The sequence below is a fragment of the Poromitra crassiceps genome (assembly GCF_964638095.1).
Source record: "Poromitra crassiceps genome assembly, chromosome: 15".
NCBI classification, from domain to species: Eukaryota; Metazoa; Chordata; class Actinopteri; order Beryciformes; family Melamphaidae; genus Poromitra; species Poromitra crassiceps.
The window spans coordinates 31,029,775-31,052,400 of NC_139634.1; the positions used below are offsets into that span (position 1 = coordinate 31,029,775).

The 22,626-nt window shown below is 45.2% G+C and overlaps 2 protein-coding genes across 2 annotated transcripts in view; one reads left to right on the forward strand and one right to left on the reverse strand.

The window, feature by feature from the left end:
- The window catches only part of mrpl11 (mitochondrial ribosomal protein L11), a 36,555-nt gene that overhangs the window by 4,281 nt on the left and 9,648 nt on the right, over positions 1-22,626 (forward strand). The window contains exon 2 of the mRNA XM_083652259.1: positions 5,050-5,211. Within this exon, the coding sequence (XP_083508385.1) occupies positions 5,089-5,211 (123 nt within the window). The 5' untranslated portion in view covers positions 5,050-5,088. The remainder of the gene's footprint in view (positions 1-5,049; positions 5,212-22,626) is intronic.
- On the reverse strand, positions 13,934-18,626 carry tmem265 (transmembrane protein 265; the record flags this gene model as incomplete). Its single annotated transcript, XM_083652253.1, has 2 exons — positions 18,539-18,626; positions 13,934-15,003 (listed from the first exon to the last, which is right to left on the reverse strand). The coding sequence occupies exon 2, from the start codon at positions 14,999-15,001 to the stop codon at positions 13,934-13,936; it is 1,068 nt and encodes a 355-aa protein (XP_083508379.1). The 5' UTR covers positions 15,002-15,003; positions 18,539-18,626.

Sequence of the window (22,626 nt, forward strand, 5' to 3'; positions counted from 1 at the left end):
AAAGAGACAATCTCATAGGATGGATCCCTACACCTGCCTGTCAAAGTCTATGGCTAGCTAATGAGAACTCACTCTGGATGAGAGCGTGGGCTGAAGTGTAAAGGTAAACCCTGCCACTAGATGGGACTGCCAAGCCAAACTAAAGAGATGAATAAAGCCAATTGTCAAAGTTGACTTGAGTGCATTTGGAAGATCAAAATTAATTCAGCCCGTTCCCACTTAATTTAAAAGTATGCTAATCATGATTTCTGTTTGGAAATGGGTTTTGAACAGTTTCTATCTATTCAAGGAGAAAGACATGGGATGCATTTTTTTTGCTTTCAAGACTGAAAGATAAGACTGATTTCAGAATACTTCAGTAGCAGCAAGTAATGGACCATTATCTGTGAGATGCAGATACTATTGTTTGATTCTTCTTCCATATCTTAAGATTATGGCATCACAGACTCTGTGTTATTATTATTACATTGGATTTCAGTCAAAACCAGCAAGCTGCATGCTACATTCCATTTCACTCATGGGCCAACAATTTGACACTGTAGAGACTTACAGGAATACACAGAATTTTGGCGGATAAGGTCGTTGATCAACTAAAGCTTTGATTAACTTACCATTGCGTGACAAGAACACTGGCGGCAGCTTCACCGCTGTGAGTTTCGTATTTAGTGTGGTGCTCTGCAGATAAGGCAAAAGCAAGATAGTATTTGCCAAAACAAAATTGGTGCATTTGTTCAGTTATATTCAAGCATTAACATAGGAATCCCATGTCAAGGTTAGCTACCAGCCTACCACTCAATGAATTTTCATACTAGATTTTGCTCAGAATTTTGTCAGTGAAGGTTTTCAAAGTACTGTAAATGGCAAAGTGCATTGAAAGCCAGCGGTATTCATGTTAGCATTTCATGACTGGAAATTTTGAAGCGAGCGGAAAGTAAAGACTCAATTGTCGTAGATGGCTTGCGAAATGGAGTTACACCTTGTTCTTTTACTCTCTTGAAACTTGAAAGTTGAAGAACATCATCATCACAGCAGGTACACTGCTTGATTTAATCAAAGGTTTTCAATAACGCTTTTCCAATATTTTCAAAAAACGTTCACAATGAATGCCCAGCTTTACTGTTAACAAACAATATAACATACTTATTTGAAACTAAGCACATTAATTGAATGGAGATGTAAAGAAGAGAGGGCAGATAACATGTAATAGGTTGTTAAACCAGACTTGAATTTGTAAAATGCTACAGCCAGGTACAAAGTAACCCACTGCGAAATATATTACTAATCTGTTTTTATTTCACCTTTATTTCACCGTAAGAAGAAATTAAATATATAAAGAGATGAAGATTAATGATTTCCTCAAGGCAGCCAGGCTAATAAAATGTCAATATCATGCTCATGACTGCAGCACTCTCTCAAAGACAATTTTCTCCACTTCAAAGAATGTCCTAATTTCATAGAACATCATAAATTATAACCTTGACTTCTAAATAGAAAACAGGCCTCATTTTATGGGGGCGACTGTTAGCTTGTCTGCTTAATGAAGACTAACGAGAGCCTAATAGCCTAACCAACAATCAGCAGTGGGAACAGTGGTGTTATACCAATGTAATTAGTCCTACATTTTTAATATCAAATTGAGTCATTTCTTTAATCAAAGTCATTTTTCTCTGAAGTGCGGCAGTCCGTTTTAAATATGCTGAAATAGACCACTTTAGAAATTTGTAAGTAGTGATAAATCTTTAATGACTATATATATATATATATATATATATATATATATATATATATATATATATATATATATATATATATATATATATAATATAAATTATTGTGGCCAACATGACTCTTCTCCTGTATTTCTCCTCTGTCTTTGATCCTATTCACATATTTAGTTTCACCAACAAGCTTATGTTTTGTCCAGGTGGCAAGCTCTGGGTTGGACAGATGAAGCCTTTGCAGAAGTGATACAATATGTAGATCCTCGAATGGTCACTTGAGGCTGGCTCCAAAAGCAAGTACTCACCTATTCACCCCCATGTTATAATGCCTAACATTACAACAGGATTAAACATGTTTCCAGCCTGATTAAAAAACAACAACAAAAAAACGGTTTTGGTCTGTGTAGCTAATTTCACCTTTCATGACAACTGGGATGGATTTTTATATAACTCGCCCGTTTAGAGTCAAATAGACGATAGAAAATCACGCGCCTTGCCGATCACTGACCAATAGCAGGCGCCGCTGTGGCTCTGTGGGAAACTCCTATCTCAGATTCCAAATCCGAAAGCTCTGTGTGCAGAGTCCAAGAAAACAATGTAACCTAAAACTGAAGTGACAAGTCTGAAGTCTTTGGTTGTAGCAGCAAGTTGGAGACTTGCTCAGCAGCCACGGGTGAAGGTTTGCCTCCCTGTTTCAGCTGCTGATTTAAGGGGCAGCTTTGTCCCATATTGTTTAACGATTCAATAAGACAGGTTTCAACAAATGCTCCTTTACTCAACAACCCTTCATCCAAATCAATTGTTCTTTCTGTGTAGGCCTTGTGAATGGCAATGCTGCTGCCACAGTAATTGGCTTAGATCTACTTCAATGTAACACACAGCCTAAAAGCGCTGCTCAAAGATGTATGTCTGTTCTTTGTAAGCTACTCTCTTTGATTTGATGAACAGCAAAAATTGTAAAAGCACTGACTGCATGCAAGGCTCTTAGCTCTTAGCAAGGCTGATATTGTACAGCCGTGGAAACGCAGGCTTTGCAGTGCTGCAGACTTAACGCCGTTGAGTCTAATACAAATTTGGCTCCGTGAAACGTACTGTCAGTGCAGTTGTATGCCTTATGTAGGTCAATTCTTCTTCAGTTGTCACTGCTTGGCCTTGAGATCAGTGATGTCATTTTTCGAGGGAATTGCGCTACAGTTATGATTATTCATGCTACAAAAGAGTTTGGAGTTGTGGTGCATTCAAGCATGACGTTGTCATTCCCCTCAAAATGTTATTCCCTCTGTCCCAAATTGGATTTTTAACCCAACATGTTCCTGTCGCTCCTAATTGTTTTTGCTGGCACTTTCAGAGCTCAGCTGAAGCCCAGAATTTCAGGACCATGTCAATTTCCTGCCTGGCTGATGTTTTTCTAGACATCTCGCCACCAAATTGCTGGTTTAGGCTATATTCTGCAGTTATATTCTACAGTTGTGCCAGTTGGGTATTTGTGAGTCTGTCATTGTTTGACAACAGAAGTGAGCTCGCTCACTTTATATTTAATGCAGGGTCTCTGCGTTTTCGGACTGGCCAAAATTGATCTGCACTGCAACATGATTTTTTCCCACAACGAAGTAGCTGAACACATTCGGAGCGGTTTATATGTGAGTTATAAAGACTATTGAGGTTGTTTGAAATGCATTGATTATATTTAAGAAAGACGCTGTCTGCAGTATGATGATCACCTTAATATTATCCTCACAAACATTACAGTCTTTGTGGTAGGCGCAGTTGAACAGGTCCAGGATCATCAGCAGCCGAGATAGAATCACAACTTTTCCTGGAAACGGTTTCTCCTCTTTGTACTGAGCTTTGGAGCAGCATGGGGTCCCATATATCTCTGTGGTTCTGTGTCTTTTGTTGATCTAATTGGATACCCTCTGTTGCCTGCAATGAATCACTGGCAGACCAACTCTCCCCTGAAGTGCTTACTTTTATCGAATGCAGGGTTCCCCGGAATCACCAGGCTAAACCATACAACTTCTATTTGTCCCTTTAGCTCTCGCCATTGATCTTGTTCTTATTCCAGCTGTGTCTGTATCACCTTTTTCTCCAACAGAGGATTATAGACCTGCTTTTAACTGTGTTCTCCCTCCCCAGAGAGCGGCCAGCAGTTCAGGCCATTCTCCCCAGTCCGCTAACGGACTGCTAATTTGGCAAATGCATTTGAAGGCGGAAGGAAAACGCAGACGACTCTCTGGCTTCATATACATCAGATCGGCAATACGTAATTTTGTAGGCGGCACATGGCACTTTTAGGGGGGAAAACACAAGCCTTTCCCCATTGACTTCATTGTAAAATAGCACTACCCAAAGAAATTATAGAAAAATAACAGAATCAATCTCGTTTATTAATGACCCCTAAACATCATGACATGACAATATATTACAACTCGTCTGGCCATAGAATGGGCAAGATACACCGGAAATCTTACTTTGACCCATCTAAAATCATGTGACTCATGTCACATGTGACGTTCTTTTTTTTTTACAGCCCCGTGACTCGTCAGTCTGGTAGTAGCCGCCAAGTAGCCGGGTACAAAAAAAAAAAGAATGTCACATGATTTTAGATGGGTCAAAGTAATATTTCCGATGTATCTTCAGACGAGTTGTAATATATTGTCATGTCATGGTTGTTTGGGGTCAAATAGTACTATTTTACAGTGAAGTCAATGGGGGAGAGGCTTGCGTTTTCCCCCTAAAAGGGTGCGAGGCCTAATTGCCGATCTGATGTATAGACCGATGTCACTGCCACCCCCCAGTATTAACAGTATTCATATTGTCACTTATCGCCCCCCTCCTTCCTGCTTTCGTCCACGGGGGGACACTTGACCTCGACTGATGGGGGCCGGTGCAGAGCTAGAGGGGGCTACAGGCTGCTCTGTGGTCCAGGGGGTTCGCAGTGACACAATCTGTGAGACAGGCCTTTGGAAATTCAACCCATGATTTTGGCAGAGAGGTTGAAATCCTGGCAGTTCTGAGGGTCCCCAGTAGGACTGGCATCTCACTGACTCCACTGCTAATCCACACAGCACAAACACCTCCAGGAGAGTGGCTTTCACCGAGCCGATCGAAGGCAAAGATTTTTTTAATTACTCAACTGCTGCGGAATGGAAAAGCAGGCATTGGCCTGTGGGTATAAGTATTGACTTGACTGTATGATGTTTTAATGAGACCGGCGTGTGAATGATTTGCTGCAGCCGCTTATGCTTGAAAGGCTAATTTATTTGTTTTTCTCCCCATATTTACTTATTCTCTGCGCTTGGGTTTCTCTCTGCTTGCTTTGGTTCAGATATAGGGGCTTTGCAGACGCACACAGACTGAAACCAGGATGTCAAAGATCTCCAAGGCAGCCAAGGCGGTGAAGAGGGTGGACGTGAGTGGCGTGATCCGGGCCATCGTGAGGTCAGGACAAGCTGCCCCTGGACCCCCGCTAGGCCCTGTCCTGGGACAGGTAAAATAAACCATGATTATTAGAGCTGGGTATTGGTTCAAATTTCAAGAATCGGTTCGATTCCGATTCACAAGTTTGTGAATCGATTAATTTCGATTCGATTCCGATTCGATCAATTTCAATATTGATTTGGTTAGTGATACCAAAACGTGTTTTTTGAGCTGTACCCTGAATTACATGACTGTCCAGTTATGTAACACAGGGGTTCCCAACCAGCCAAGTAGATACATGGGGAAAAAAGTTGCAGACCTGTTGTCAATTTTAATGGTTTTAGTTACACATATTTACTCACCAGGTGGTGACAAAGGGTAATAACACAAAAATGTCCTTTCGTTGAGTTTATTCCAGCACACCAGGTACAGCACACGGACGTTTCAGCCTAACGGCCTTCTTCAGCCGCTGAAGAAGGCTGGAATAAACTCAACGAAAGGACATTTTTGTGTGCTGGCTCTCTTTCTCCTACTAAGTATCTCCTGTGCCGTGCACCGAAACTTTAAAAACACCGGTGAGTGTGCTCGCTGCTGGCTTATGCCAGTTTGTTTGAAAAAAGGGTAATTACAACCTTTTCATCTGTCAATAAAGACACTGTTAGAGAATGGAATTTCCACTCTTCATCCGCTTAATGTATATACATAACAATATAAACCAAATGAACTGAATCCAGGAGTCCAGGAAGATGTCTTATGAAAGTATATATTTATTACCATAACATTCTCTGTCAATATGTATTGTCAGAGGGCTGAATCTCAATGTACACATTCTGATACGTTATACAGAGTCAAATATTCAGCGAATGACTGACAGACACTTTCACAATTATGCACAGTGATTTGATTTCAGCCTATATCATTTCTAAAAGTAGATATTAATGATCAAACATTTCCATTCATGTAGCCTACAGTATTTATGTTTTTGTTTCAACTACAAACATAAATAAACGTCAACTTGAAACTATGTTTCAACTACCACACACAGTATAATATTTTAGCCTGTTATTTACAAAAATAAATAAATAATAATAATAATAATAAAAAAAATCGATCTCTGGACATATGAATCGATAATCGAGGATTAAAATAAAAATCGATTAAAAATCGGGGGAATCGATTTTTTGAACCCAGCCCTAATGATTATCATTCTTGCTCAATCTTTCTCCCTGCAAATAATCGGGAGTTTTAACATAGTTGCTGCCTGGAGCAGAGCTCAATTTTATTAGCTGACTTATTTTTTGCACAGCTCACTTTACCCTGCACACCACCTTAGCACACATCTTCATCTCCCTGCTCTCATTTCCCAAAGAAGACAACCTGATCCTTCCCTATTTTCACTCTGCCAATCACATTATGCTCCCTCGTGGTTCCCCCTCTTCCCTCATTCACCCTCCTCTCTTGATCCCATCTCCTTCCACACTGCTGTATTCATATTCTAGTCTCACAGCCCTATTGTGCAGGGAGGGGGGTGTCACGCTCAGCCTTGGTCTGCAACCATTTCCTTGCTGTATCAAGGCCAAAGATATTACCGGTTCCATCCGCAACACCTGTCCATGCGCATTAGTTTCACGCTTTACAAACTGAGTCGAGCCAAGAAGGAGCTTGAACCAGTGAACGTTGTGTGTCAAAATGTGTCAAATTCTTGTATATTTCATCCTGCCTCAATTGATCCAGGGAGACAGCTGAGGTTGTATTGTATTTTATTGCATGGGGATGCACCAATAGTACTTTTTAATACCGATGCCAATTCCAATAAGTCAACTGTATGTATTGGCTGGATGTACTGGATAGTGCTCTCTTCAATCATTTTAAATTAACAATATAGGCACAGACCCATTAGTTCCCTTTTCTCTTTCGTGTCATCCCTGTGTGTATGAAAAAGTCTGAACGTTAACTGTGCATTATTATCTTTGTTTCTGATCACAACTACATTGTTATTAATCCCTCTTTTGAAATTGATATTGCAGCATAAAGGCGCCATCCCATCTCACATTCTTATTAGTCAGTCAGCTATTAAATTTTCATCGTCCTTCGCTGAATTGAGTGAAAGCAGACCTACGCCTCATTCTGCATACACAAATAATCTGGTTAGCCGCTTTAGGGCTCAGGCTCATCAGCCTGGGATGCAATTACACCCTTGAAATCCAGATCACTTCACATAGTTAATCGATCTCCGCATGGCTTAATGACGCAACACAGACCCTAAGAGGAGACTGGAAGAAAGCTGAACACAGTTGGAAGAAATACAAGCTATAAATGATGAAATCATGAACGACCAAGTGTTCAGATATATCAGAAAGGCCTCTCTGACTTATCTAGAAATTGCCATAACTTGAGCATCCTGTTTAAGATGATAGACTCTGCTGTTAACCCTGACCCTAATTACACCATATAAACTATAAAAAAGAAGAAGAAAGAAATAGGCTATATGTTTTTCTTTTTTAAAGATTGGACTCCGATCTCCCTGCCTGACTAGGACTTATTTGATGTGTTAAATAAATACTGAAGTACTGCAGTGGGTTGCACCAGCTGTGCGTAAGTTGAAACGTAAGCTAGTTTGAACGTAAAGTCTCACTAAGTCCGAGTTTACGCACTACTAAAAATATTTGGGTTGCACCAAGTGAAATAGTTACAACGTAGGCATAAGTTAGAACTTAAATTTTACACCTACGTCTTACTAGGTGTAAAGTCCTCCGTAAAATAAGCATTGGCACGGATTGCAACTTGGCACCGTGGCGCATCGTTGTTTTGCGTCGGTAACGCGCTCTCCGTGATCAATATTACACCCTTTGATATTGATGACTCACGCTTTTGTTTCCCACAAGCTGCAGCACTGCATACAAATTAAAATAACCGCAACAATTTAGCAGGCGCGGATGGTGCTAAATTAGCCTACAATACTGATAGAGCTCACAGATAAACGTTAACAGTAATATGAACCTAAACGAACGTTACTCAATAACGTTCTCATTTGGTTAGTGTTGATGAAATATAAAAGCACTAATTTGCGGTGGGCAACATGTCCTGTTTTCACTCCACTTACTTAAACAACGGTAAATAAACACCGTTTCCACCGTGCTTTTCACTGATTGGTCACAGATACTGTACACGTCATTTTCTGCGACACTATTTTGGCTAGTGTGAGGTTTAAGGACTACTAGTTAAGATGTATCTTACGTCTCCGTGGTGCAACTCAACAAAGACACAACTTTAGTGTCAAACTAACTAGTTTGAACGTAGCAGTTAGTGTGGACTTTACACCCTAACTTAAGACAGAACTTACGTTCAGCTGGTGCAACAGGCTGCTGGTGTTTTAAATACCCCCCCCCCCCCCCCTCCCCTTTTTTTGTATCTCCCTGTTGCTTTACCCGTCTACTTGATATTGTTCCCACAATGTATCCATTATGAATGTCTCTCTGGCCACTGATATGTTCCCTTCTAGGTTTAAGCATTAGTTCAGCAGATATCACCTGTGGGGTCCCTCAGGGCTCAATTATAGGCCCTATCCTTTTCTCCCTCTACATGCTTCTGCTTGGCAACATCCTTTGTAAACATAGTCTCGCTTTTGCGATACAGATGGTACCCAGCTATACCCATCTAGTGACCCAATCTAAAAAAAACACTCAAGAACTGCCACACAGATATCAAGTGTTGGATAACTCCGAACTTTTCACAACTCAAATGTGAAATAGTCTTTATTTATTTTGGTCCTCCTACATCCAGAAATGTTCTTGTTCCAAAGGATCTTAGAAATACAAAGCCAGTGGCCAAAACCTCAAGAGATCCTTGTCTGGAAACCTTTGAAGAACATATATAGAGAGAAATACAGTGCAGTTGCTTCCTACAGTTAAGATCCAAATCAAAAACGAAGACATTATTATTCTCTTTAGATTTAGAGAAGGTCATCTCTGCTTTCATCTCAGCCCATTTAAGATACTGCAACCCTCTTTATTCCTGCTTGAATCAAACGTCACTGTCAGATAACTAGCTCATTCATATGCAGCAGCTAGGATTTTAACTGGTGCCAAACAAAGAGCATATGCTCCCAATTCACTGATCACATTGAAAGCACAGCTTGTTCTGTCCCCTAGCTACATCGCACACTTGTTAGTTCCCTCTGAGCCGGAGCACAGCCTGAGATGCTCGGCACGGCTCTGACTGTTCCTCCGACTGCGCTCCAAACTACAGTTGATTGTGTTTGTGCCATCAGCCAGGGCTCAGGAGGAACTCACGGTCTCACTGAAAAGTTACTTTTTCACCTTGTTAGCTAGTTTCCCCTATATACTCTATATATACAGTATGTCATAGTAGCCTATACACTAACAATACATGCAAAAAAATATTTCTAGATCAAAACTCCATTCTTTTCTTTTTTTTACTAACTGGAAAATGGCATGTTTTTGATGGTTACTTCATTGTCTACCAGTAGGCGTGCATAAATATTCCAACCAATATTAGCATCAAAGATTCTTTTCTTTTTAAATCCGCCTTCACAACTGTGAAAGTGACACGAGTGTTCACCCCCAAAACAGTTTCCTTTTCCTGGGACACCATGGCTGCAAGCCTGCATCCTATAGTGGCTGGAAGTGTCATATATGTCGGAAGAATCTGACATTTGTGACAGCTCAAGATTATGCGCAAAAAAATGCACAGTGGATTGCTTCACCAGCTGTACCGAGTATACAATGGGCTTCATTGCCTTTTCTCTTTCCTTGTTTGTTCTGGTCCAACCCGCCCACTTGAACGGTCCCCCTCACAGTGTCCTGCCGGTCCTGTCCCCCTCACAGTGTCCTGCCGGTCCTGTCCCCCTCACAGTCCTGTCCCCCTCACAGTGTCCTGCCGGTCCTGTCCCCCTCACAGTGTCCTGCCGGTCCTGTCCCCCTCACAGTCCTGTCCCCCTCACAGTGTCCTGCCGGTCCTGTCCCCCTCACAGTCCTGTCCCCCTCACAGTGTCCTGCCGGTCCTGTCCCCCTCACAGTGTCCAAGACACCATTGAAATGCCTTTTCCTTGTGTCTTTATACTAGCTAGCTAATTGAGTATCATCTTTTAAATATTACATATACTTTATCTATTTTGTTTTCTTTCTTTCTTTCTTTTTATTGCCACCTTTTTATTTTTGCTACTCTGGCTTTTATCCCTTCTTGTAAAGCACTTCATCAACTCATAGAGATTATTAGTGGTGGTTGTAGAATTGATTTTAGCATCAGGAAAATAACCGACACTGATACCCTGTTTTCGCCTGGTATCACCCTAATATCTGAAAGCAGTATTAGTATGGAGGCGTCCCAAGTATTGCACTGCATATCATGAGAATGTTTCTTTTGCTGCATCTCATACTCGGTAGTGATGGCATGTGAGAGCTCAGCTATCTTATTATAACAGGGAGCATGTTGGCACTGGGCAATGTTCTCTTGTTCAATTTTGTCCCGGAAGTGATGCAATCGGTGATGTCACTTGAGCAATTGTGCATTGTGACTTCATCACCGATGATGTCATAGGCATTGTGACATCATCAGTGATGTCATAAGAGCAGGTGTGATGTCATCAGTGATCGGGCGAGATGCCTAGAACTCCTTCTCCCACGCTGGGTGGGCGACGTGAGCTCGTGGGGATAGACGTCGTAGCGTCAGTAGTAATGAAGTGAGATCAGTTGATACCAAGCAAAACAAAGTTAGAGCTTTGTCTGAAGGTGGACTGTTGGACTGTTTTTTTCTTCCTGTCGTGTGTGTGTGTGTGTGTGTGTGTGTGTGTGTGTGTGTGTGTGTGTGTGTGTCTTGGCTCCCCATGTTCCATCAAGCTCACAGTGTGTGTAGCAAACTGTAAATAAATGGAACTGTGCTTTAGGCACTGGCCCCGGCTCTTTAATCTTAGCCAGTCTCTCCTCCTTGGTGTTTTCTTGCATCTCTCTGACTAACCACCCCTGACAGGGGAAGCAGCAGAGAGGTAGGCTGCCTGTCGGCCGTGGGGCAAATCTAAACAAACGAGCGGAATAAAGGAGGGGAGCGGCAGACAAAAAAGGGGAACTGACAGCTTTGGTGCGGGAGAATAATTACAGGCCAGAGTGAAATGAACACCGGCGCATGGAGGGCGAAGCATAAGAGAGCAGCAAAAGAGAGAGAGAGAGAGGGGCAAAAACAAGAAAGAAAACGAGAAAGACACTCGTGCACTTTTTTCAGCACCGGGTTATGAGAGTGGGTGGGTGCCGGGGGGCAAAACGCTGAGCATCATTGTATCTGGAGCTTAACAGGTGGAACAAATTCAATGAGGTAGTCGCTTGCTGAGGCTGCTTGCTGCCTATTGCAGTCGCCGCTTTTATAATAGAAATATGAGCAAGTTGGCCAACAGGGAGGAGAGCGCATCCAGAATGCATGTGTGAAATGTAGAGCGAGCAAAGGGAGAAAGAGATGAAAGCCAGAGAGGGTGGGCGCCTGTTGGATGCTGTCTTCTGCTACGTGGTTCATCCCTGTGCGGATTCCTTTAAAAAAAGCCCTCCGAACTGGAGAGAAATTCCCCCCGCAGAAACTTTAAATGAATTTATTTTTGTGGCTGAGCGTGTATATTAGCCTCAATAATACATGCTGAAAATATGCCCCCACCCCCCGTAAATCAAGCTTAAAGCGGTATGAATAAGCTTGCACACTTTGAGAAATAGCCACAATTTCAATTAATAGCAGCATTAATGCTCTTAAGAACGTGTGTTGGCTGTTGGGAGAGGGGCTGCTTGGCTGTGAAGAAGCCCCATCACATCCACACACTTCTCTCTTTCAACATGAAAGAAGAGCAGAAGAAGAAGCTCAAGGATTACAGCGTGACTATCAAGAGGCGATGGCGCCGCCGGCGTAATTGTGATAAATGACGGCCTTTCCTCCGTGAAGGCAATAGCATGCTTTTCTGCCCCGGGTTTGTGTGTGGGAGGCTTCCATTCAGATCGCCAGCTCCGGATCTGTAGCATTTAAAAAAACAACAACATAAAAACATGACATTTTCTGTGAGGGTGGAAGGGAAAGCTGATTGGCTCAGACGTAGTGGCAGTCCTGCAAGTGTGTGGGGCAGTTAGTGGTCTCTTAACGGCTCTTGGCTGTGACTGATTTGCCCTGATTCCACCTGCTTTTGCCCCTTTGTGCGGATGACAGGGTGCCAACAACGCTCCCGCATAATAGCCAATGAACTGTCAACACCAGAGGAGTATGAAACACTTTATTAGTTTGCACCCTGTCCTGCTGGAGGTGTCGTTGACAACAGCTGTGGAATAACTTCACAGTATACGCAATGGCATAATGTCCAAGTCCCACATGGTATAGTACACGTAATGTCTGACTGTGCCCACTGACAACACGGAGGCTATAGGAGCTCCATAGGGGAAACGACAAGGCACTTGACTGTACAGCACATCCTTCAAACCTGCCACTGCCACCAGCTTCCTATGCCCAAATACCTACAGTGTGACAGGCAGGCAGCAACACCCAGGGCTCGATAACGTCATGATGGAAAAGGCCCAGTCCTTAATTCTAATGTAATTAAAAGAGTCACTTTCACATCAAAAAGCTGGAAAAGGAAGTGGATTAGAAAGGGAGCTGGTCAGAGTTGTTGTTTTCACTTTGAAAATGACTGAAGGAGACTTTTGCGACGAGTACAGTCAGGGACAGCTAAACATGACATTTGAATGTGTTTTTGAAGCTGTAGAGAGTTCACATACAGTACATGTGTGTTGCTACAGTACGCTTTGTAAACAATGTCGTCAAATAGACCTGTATTTAACGATACAATGAAATTAGGATGAGGTTGTCCATCTGCAAGCCCTACTTTGTCAAGAATCTATACATAAAAACACGCTTTCAACAGATATTTAGCATCTTGATTGAATTATACATATTTTGTTCTGCTATTTTTTTTTTATTGCATTTATTAGATTTGTGGATTTGATGGTGTATGGCAGCGAGGAGCAACCTTGGGCCTGGAGCGTGCCTGGAGGGCCAAGAGTCCGCAGACACTTGAGGGGTTTATTTCGCTGATTAGTTGGTCCTCTTAACGATCTCCCTTCTCACATCTTAATCAGTGAAATGAGCCCGTGTGGTGTTTGGTTGTAATGAAAACCTGTAGACTGTTAACCCTCCATGGGTAGACGCTACTTTTAAATACACAAGCACAGTGTGGAATACAGGGTTAACTTATGGACGGCATCTGAGTCCTGGGGCTCTGGTATCAGAGGAAGAAATAAATCTTTAACCCCCCGCCCTATATTGAACTTTTCACTGAGTTTCTCCACTGAGCTCGGGTGAAAAATTAGAGCGAGATAAAATGCACACCGAAAGATCACTCTGTATTTTTGCATGTAATGGTTGGTTTATTTTCTTTATTGGAAACCCCAGGCCGTGAATTAAAACAACACACATGAGTGAAGCACTCGTGAGTATTCTCCAGCACACTCTACCCCACACCTTAACATCCCCCCTGAGATGTGTGTGTGTACGCTAACTGGCAGCATCAGAATTAAAACAGTTGTTGAAGGAAATATTGTTCAAAACCCTATGGCTTCTCAGTAACATAAGATGAAATATTGAAGAAATGCATTTTGAAAAGCATATTATACCGATGATTGTTGTACTGTAAAAATTCAATGCAAGTTATCTGCTTGGATGTGATGCAGGGCCTGGCTGGTCCATGTTTTGTGTGTGGATGTGCGCACACGTGTTTTCTTGTGCATGCACGCATGGTCAGAGCGAGGGTGTCTCTAGAGTTCATGGGAGATGAAAGAGGGTCCTAACGAGGTCTCTGTGGGTTCCAGGCTGACGTGGGACAGAGTGTGGCTCTGGGAGCGAGACAGTGTGTGATAACTGGAGGAGGGAGCAGAGAAGGCGTTGGCCTGGGCCTGCTCCTCTCCCTGCTGCTCGGAGCTCTGGCTGGGCAGGGCCGAGTCCACCGGTTCGGCCCCGACGGCGACGCCGCCGCCGGCCCCCCCGCCCCCGCGCTCCTGCGTGCGTCGCTCCCAGGCCGAGCTCAGCTTCACAGCCAGAGCCAGGAGGTTCTTCCCCAGGAACACGGTGGAGACGCGAGGGTCTCTGTACCACAGCATGCCTGTGCCCCGCAGTCCCAGGGTGAAGATGTTGATCGTGACCAAGCTGAGCCACGGGTACAGCGCCTCCTTACGGGGCCCCCGTTGTCCCGGCAGGCCGGTGGCCCCCAGCTCTGTGAGGGCCACGCACGGCAGCAGCAGCAGCAGGGCGTAACAGTAAAAGAAGACCAGGCCCTCAGCCCAGATGGGCAGCCCGTCGGCAGCCCCTCCGGACCCCCCGTGGGCCTCCCACAGCCCCGCCTGCAGGTCTAGCACATCCAGCAGGTCGACCACCACCCACAGCAGCCTGCCTCGCACCTCCTGCTTCCTGCGCTGCGGCGTCATGTGGTCCGCTCCCGTCAGGATGAGGAAGAGCGAGGGCAGGCAGATGGACAGCAGCAGGGTCAGCGTCTTCCTGGCCAGCGGGTCGGGCGGCCGGCGCTCCTGCCTGTAGTTGTGGCAGACGAAGAAGAGCTTGAGCTGCAGCAGCGAGAGGAACAGGAACCAGAGGGCGTTGGCGAAGCCGCGCCGCGGGGAGCGCGCCTCGGACACCACGCCCGCCGACACGAAACGCAGCGCCAGCAGGAAGCCCACGTCGCCTAGCAACACCACCGCGCACTGCCACACGCTCGGCCCCGGGGCGCCACGAGCCCCCAGCATGCTCTGCTCCAGCAGGTAGAGGTCCACCACCGCCATCGTGCTCACCGTGACCAGGGTTGATACGCACACCTGGGGCGTGGGCACCATGCCTGCAACAAAAACACATACAGGGGAAATTCACTTCATACGGACAAAAGTCAAAAATGTATCTAATCAGATCCAGCCACACTGATCTGTGATCTGTGATCTGCTGCCAGAAAGATTATACATCCACAGTTAAAGAAAATGCTTGCATATTTCATAAGTAAATGTAAAGTAGTTTGATGGCTGTTGCTATGGTTGAAGACATTTGCTGCCTAGTAAGTAGTGAGCTCCCTTCATCTTTGGTCAGATCTATATCTGCCCTGGCTACTCAAGCTGAGAAGCATGTTAAACTGTTTTTCTCCCCCCACTCCTCTGCGGCTCTTTGATTTAAATAGCTCTCATTTTCCATAAGCGCATAGGTGCTTGTTATGAATTCAGGCATTTTGGGATTCTTTTTTTTTCTGCTATGAGATTTTGTTGCTTGTTTGTTCTTTTTCGTGCTCACTTTATTCATTATTAATTAATTGCTTTAAGGTGCAGCTATGTACCGTGTCAAAGCCTTTTTCTCTGCTTCCATAGCCCCAGTCTGCTGTGATTATTCTCATTGTGTGCCGCAGTCTTTAGTGTGCAAATCCCCTTCTCATTTGAGATGAATATTGATAACTTGCTATTTGTTTAGAGAGGCTTTTGACTTGTGTCTTGGCGCGCACACTCTCTGTGTATTTCTGGGCGGGTGCATGCAGGCAATGCTAAATTGGCTGAATATGAGCGTTCATTTTTCGGCCTGTGGCTCATATCTCAGCCGCGGACAGTATAAAACCTCATTATTGATCCCCGGAGTGAGAGATGATCATTGACTTTACAGTGAAATCGAACCGACGTCTCTTTATCGTATTTAGCTCCAAAAGCCAGTTAGGTTGTATGGCTCCCAGACTCCCGACAATGCCGCCCGCTGGACTGGACTCTCTGTTATCTGCTGAGCAGCAAGTCAGGGGTGTCAACCCGCTCGCCTGGATCGATGACATTATAATATGAAATCATTACGGGCTGCGATGTGGCGTAATGGCAACAGTTGTGCGTGCTGGAGCGGAGGATTGGCAGCGGCGCGGCCTCTGAGAAACGGCTACCTGTGAAAAATGTGCATTGATGTGTTGCCGATGGAAGACACATCGCTTCCCTCGCTGCGCTAACAGCGGCTCTGCCATCTGCTCGATGCTGTCTGAATCATTGAAGAGAGCTGTAGAACTCTGTTGGGTAAAACAGGTTTTGAGATGATATGTGTGTGAGTGTGAGTGTGCGTGTGCGTGCGTGCGTATGTGTGTGTGTGTGTGTTAGACAGAGAGAGAGTGAGAGTTGAGTGCAAGTGAAAGATTAATAGTCCTTTTGGCTGTCTACATGCCTAATAAAGTGTTACTGCATGATGGTAATAGTTCATAAATAAGCTGAAGGGGAGAGGCTAGGAGAGATGGAGAGGAACACAGTGAAATGCAGATGCATAAGTGTCTTCCAGCCCACTTATATGAAGACATGCCATGGGGTTTTATGTGGCAGCTTGGCCTGGGATGGATCTAAATGTAGTCATCGCCGGGCGATACGGCGCTATCATAGACATTAAGGTTTCCTGTGAAACGGATGAATCAAAGCGATGATGAGCGAGGGAACGTTATAGAGCGATTAATCGGCTGCGAGGCATCGAGAGCGGACAGATGTGGCTCATGCTTGCATTCGTAATATCTGATTATCTACGATGCCTTTTGTTTGACTGCAACCCCGCCCCCCCCCGCCCCAACTTCATTGTCAGTCTTGAAATTGAATGGATTTCGCCAACCACAGCAGACTGAGAGAATATTGGGATTTCAAATTTGGTTTCCTTGTGTGAACAAACCCAATCTGCAGTGGATTAAGGAGGTGTAAGCCAGTGTTCTTGGCTTTCTCTATGCCTCTCAGTAATTCAACCCTTACATTTTTTATCCTGGTAGCCGTCCGTCCCTGTCAGCCTGTTTGTGGGTTTTTTTTCTTTTACTACTTGTCAGCAGATGTAATTTATTCTGTTCTGAGTGAGGGACCCGGGTGACAGCCCGTGTGTCCACTCTGCTCATCAATAATGACCAACTTCATCATTCCCCTGTCTGGGAAATGACACTGCTCTTGACAAGGTGAGGCAGCCTTATTTCGCTGTAACCATGAGTAATGGCATGATGTGCTGCACAGGTGTGAAATATTTGTTTTTACTTTTTTCCCCCTCTTCTCAGTCCTAATCGTGTGTTCTGCTTTGCTGCTTTGTATTGAAGATATATCTCCACTTCTGGCTTTGTAGCTTTTCATATACTCGCACCTGGAGATGATGCGCTACTTGTCCTCTTCTCCCTACAGATACCCCGTTCAAGACAACTCGGACCACCGGAAAAAATGGGTTCCGACCTGTAAAAAGTGAATTGAACGGTCGTCCAGGCCGGAATTACAGCTCGGAAATTCGGGTATCATTCAGAGCTCCGTCCACTTTGTCCGAGTTGACGTCATATCACCACACATCTCATCCAAAATGTTGCATTACCGCCTCCACTTCCCAGAACCCTCCTTGGTTTTTCCCTGTGTTTTCCCTCCGACCGGGAAGTGCAGCGTGAACGCAAATATGCCTGGGGCGGAGGTTCCGAGGTGAAACTTCCAGCGGCCCGAGTTGTCATGAATGCGCTATTAAACTCCCACCATTTACTCTGGAGATGATGCACCGAGTTACATCACTGATGACATCACAATTGCTCAAGTGACATCACTGATGACATCATGACATCACAATTGCTCAAGTGACACCACTGATGACATCACAATCACACACCGCTGCCCGCCTACTTAGCCAATTTGAACTAAGATGGAAGTTGTGTACAGTACATGTGTTGTGTTTGGCTGTGTGTAAATCACCCAAAAAAGGTCTCTCCTCAGTTCTTTGATTTTAAATCAGAGGCAGAGAGAGAGAGAGAGAGAGAGAGAGAGGGGTTGTCATTCAGTTAATTCAAGTTCGTTTTCCTTTGATAATGGGTGCAGGATTGCAAGTGGAGAAAATGAGAAAGACTAATTGTTTTACACCCGCAATGTATCCCCACAAACATTCTCCTAGTCTCAAATAGTCTAGTCTCTGAGCAGCTCGCCGCAAACGAGATGCTTCACAACTTAACCACAGGTGGCAATCAATCAGAGCAAGGGCATCAGCAACGTGACACACACGTGACGTCTTTGTAATTGTGTTCTAACTAATTGACTAATGGCGAGGTAGCATGTTTGTAATTACTGATAATGCATTGTTGAATAAAGCCTCTCTCTCTCTCCACCTAATCCGACCAAATGACTGGAACATCTGTTGATTAATAATAGTGATTGCTTCTGATTGCTGAAGTTGTAGGATTGCCTATAGCTGGGTTTTATTGTTAAATATTCCCCCCCATCTTAAAACATGGTAATTAGCTGCCTAACGTGCAGTGTTATTGTTTGACGTCTCGCGCCGTCTATTAAACCCCTCTCTGCAACACCTGTTTCATAACTGCCCTATTAACAATCGGTGTGGATTTTTACCAGTGGCTGATAATAAAGTGAAGGTGTAGTTACCCAAACCATTCGTATCGCACTTGGGCTCGATCTTCTTGGCTTGATTGAGAACAAGTAATCTGGTTTTCCAAGTGGACCGTTGCCGCCGATGACCAATAAAAGTCTCTTATTGTCGGCGACGAACAAAATCCGCCACCGGCAGGCTCTTAAAGTGTGAATCTTTTACAGTCCTTTCATTTGCATACTCTGGCTCCGGGAGAAGCAGGCTGAGTGTCTCTTGAGGCTATGATCGGTCTCATCGCAGCGGGGAAAGTCAGCGCACAGCCACGCCAAGCATAGCCGAGTTTCTCTGAACAAAAGCCCCGGCTAAAATATCCGATGTGTCCCCTTTCTTCCCTCCGGATCAGTGGCTTGTCACATCTCGTCGCCCGCCTCGCTCCGCGGTTACTGCATCTGTCACCTCCCGCAGTGTCGGCTCTTTTTTCTCTCTTTTCTTTTCTTCTCTTCTCTCAATCTCTTTTTGGACACCCCGGTGCAGGTGGCGCGCAGCAGGATCCGTGCGGTCGGTTGGTGAAGTCGGTCAGAAGTGCACCTGCACCAGCTGCGGACTCATTAGATTGGAGACCGCAAAACGACCCGACCGTGCGAGAAGATGATGATGGCTCTGCGTGGGAAGCGAGCAATGCAGCGTGCAAGAAGGACGGAGAGGAGAGACGCGGAGAAGAAACTCATCCGTCCGACTTTGGCTGTGTGGTGTTAATTTGTAAGCAGGCTACGTGCTCCTCCAGCCGGCCCCCTCTCTGTCCCCTTTCTCCACTCCCACCGTTTCGTTTGGCTCCCTGCCTCCATGCTGCCACCTCCTCTTCTTAACCATCAGCTGTGCATGGAACTTAGTGGAAGAAGAACCTATGAATATTTAAGAGCGCCCAGTTACAGTATAGCCCACTCATTGCTTATGGTAATCATCATCATGATGATTGCATAATTATTCTGCATTGTTTGGAAGTAGGCTGATACCTGACTTGCCCCAATTCAATCCCTCCCGTTGAATAAGAGCAAGTGAAGTGGAGCGAAAGATTCTCATAGCCTGCGGCCACATTTAGCGCTCTGAAGGCAGATATTACAACTTTAATTAGACTCCCTTCTGCCTCTTTACTGCCTTCGTTTCACGCGGAAATCATCCCTGTGTTGATGAACCCACATTACAGCTGGCTCTACATCTGAATGAAGGGATTTTCCGAGAGCGGTCTAGTCTAGAATGAACTGTTTGGCAACGCAGTCTTGCAAAGAGGTCTTGCAGCTTTTCCTCCCCTAAAAACATATTTTTCTGGTCAGTTTCTCAGCAAAGCGCAGCTCTTTAAAACGGCGATTTCAAGGAATTTCATGGACGTCACCTTGTCTTTTCAAGGTCCTGCTCCCTTAAGTGCATCCAGGCATTCCAGCCCACACCTTCTGCAAAGGCTCCAGCAGCTCTCGTTTCCACTCCCTCGCCTTCTTTTCCCTCCTCTCTCAGTGTGCCGGGTTCATTTCAGAGTGAGAGCTTTAATCAGACTGCTGAGGGAGAGAGGGGATGGAGAGTCATCTTTCTTGTCAGATACAGCTACGCGCTCCGCCGGCTTCCTAGAGGAGAGACATTTTCCATTTTCCAACATACTTGAGCGTGCAGCTTTTTGTTTTCCAACCTTCTTCTATCGGCCTCTCCTCATGCTTATCCTACTGCCCCCCCCCCCCTTACTCACCCCCAGCTACTTAGCCTTTTCTTTTTGTTCCCTGTGGTGATTGAAGGTCACTGCAGCTGGCTCACTTTCAGAATAGAGAGAGAGAGAGGGGGGGGGGGGAGGGGGGGTCAGGACGAATAGCGAGGGTAGCAGGGGCCGGGCGAGGGGCAGCCAGGCAGGGCAGACCATCCACTCAGTAACTGTGCACTCATCACTTTTCCTCTAGACAGGATTGGGGAAGTTTGGAAGGACTCATGGGCTTGCAGACTGTCCAAGAATGCTAAGGGCGTCAACACTCCACCACCTCCGACCTCCACGCGACGAACACAGAAGTCGATCCCTGCCTGCACCTTCCTCGCCTCAGTTCTCTGACTGTCGTCTCCAGAGTCTGAGGCGTGGATTTAATGGCACATAGAGTGGGGGATATTCGCCGTTATCCCAATGAATGTGTTTGCAACCCCAAGCTTTGCTGGCCTAATATACATCGCTACCAGATATGATTACGGTCGTCGGTGCCAAGACCGTTTCATCCCTGGCACTGGTCCTCTTTGTTTCTCTCTCCTCCGCTTGTCGTCAGGGTGTCTTGTGATGTTTGGAGCCTCAGCTGCCTGCAGTTCAGGCTCCTCTGCTCTGCTGCAGCCTGCACACGTGATTAATCATGTGAAATGGCAAAAGGCACAACACTGTCAAGACTGTGAGGGGAACCTAATGGAGTCGAAAATGTGATGTTTTTTCTGTGATGCAATCCATTATATTCTGCTGCCGCTGCCTTTCATCAGGTCCTCAAACTGGAAATTCTCCTTGAGCCAAGAAGCATAAAGAAAAAACGATGTTGGAGCGTTTTTTTTTCTCCGCCTGTTTTGGTTGGCGTACAGATGAGGCCAGAATTTGGTTCACTCTTGTCAATTTTGCGCTCATGTCCGTTTTAAGAATGCTCCTCAGTTCTTTTATTTAAAAGGCTGTATCGCCTCGCCACAGTTCACTGGAGACTGGAGCCAAAATCCTTTTCATTTTTCCACTTTTAAGACTCATCCAGTGATTCCAGGGTGGAAGAATCTAGCAAGATGCACGTCCAGCGTGAACTCCATTCATTTAATGTTGCGCTGTGTGGCGAATGCGTCTGTTATAGTTTGACCCAGACTCCCAAACGGACCCGGCGCACAGCTGATGGCAGCGCCTTGGCAGCCATGCCCCACCCTAAGTTGCTCCTGTGTGGGGGGGGGGGGGCGGCGAGCAGGGAAACCTAATCAGCTGTATGACGCCATGATCAGGCTGAATGTGATAAAATGCCAACACCCGAGCAGATTAAATGAACAAGGTAATGAAGGTAATGAATGAGGGAGTTTCACACTGAAGGGTTTAATTAACCTCACCAACGTCCCCTGCCATCCAGACCCCCCCCCTCTCCCTCCCTGTAGACTTGCCAGGGATATTTATCCAGAGGCCTTGTGTGCCAGGGGCAATTAATCCTGCCTGCTGCCCCAAGGCCTTATCCTAAGTCTATGTCCTTTATCTTCATGTTTGTTACGCTTCCATAAGCACACTTCTTCTCTTGACCTACTCTCCCTCCCTCTGCCAAGCTCCCTATCTCCCTCCATCGCTCTCCCTCTCCCCAACTCCGTCCACCCATCTCTCCCATCTCTCCCTCATATCTCTCTCCCTCATCTCTCTCTCCCTCCCCAGTTCTCTAATGCAGAGACACCTGCGGCTACACACAGAGGCAACCGCATTCTCACCGTCAGCAGCGGTCCCCCCCCCCCCCCCCCCCAGCGACTTAATATGCACACATATTCTCTCTTCAATTGAGAAGTCTTGTCAGATTGAAATGAAGCTGAGGGATTCATACATAAACATATGCACTCACACACACACACAGGCACACTTACGCCCTCACTCGCCCATATTCATGAGGATCTCTCGACGGCCTTCGCTTTACCTCTTCCCTTCGGCGTCGTTCATCTTGCTCAAACAAACTCTTTGATTGTTCAAATATTGATCCCGATCACTGTCCACTCCCTGAACACTCGAATACAACGCTCAGCTGTCTCTCCTCCTTTCCCATCGCTGTCAAGTTTTTCCCCCCGACCACCCGCTCCACACACACCCTCCTGTCACACCAGTGCTATATCTTGTTAAAAAGAGTTAGTGAAGCTGAAAGGCCAATCACATTAACACAGAGGGAGTGTCAAAAAAAGCCTGCAGAGAATATGGTGGAGGGGTCAAAACCAAATGGACGCTTCTCCCATTTTAATTGCAAATGCCTAATTGCGGCCTTAATTATGAGTAATAAGGCTCCGCTGTGCTGATCCCGAATGGATCACATAGCAATTACTTACCATTATTATTATTATAATTATAACCTTTATTTAACCAGGTAAAACAAATTGAGATACGAAATCTCTTTTACAATTGCGACCTGGCCAAGAAGGC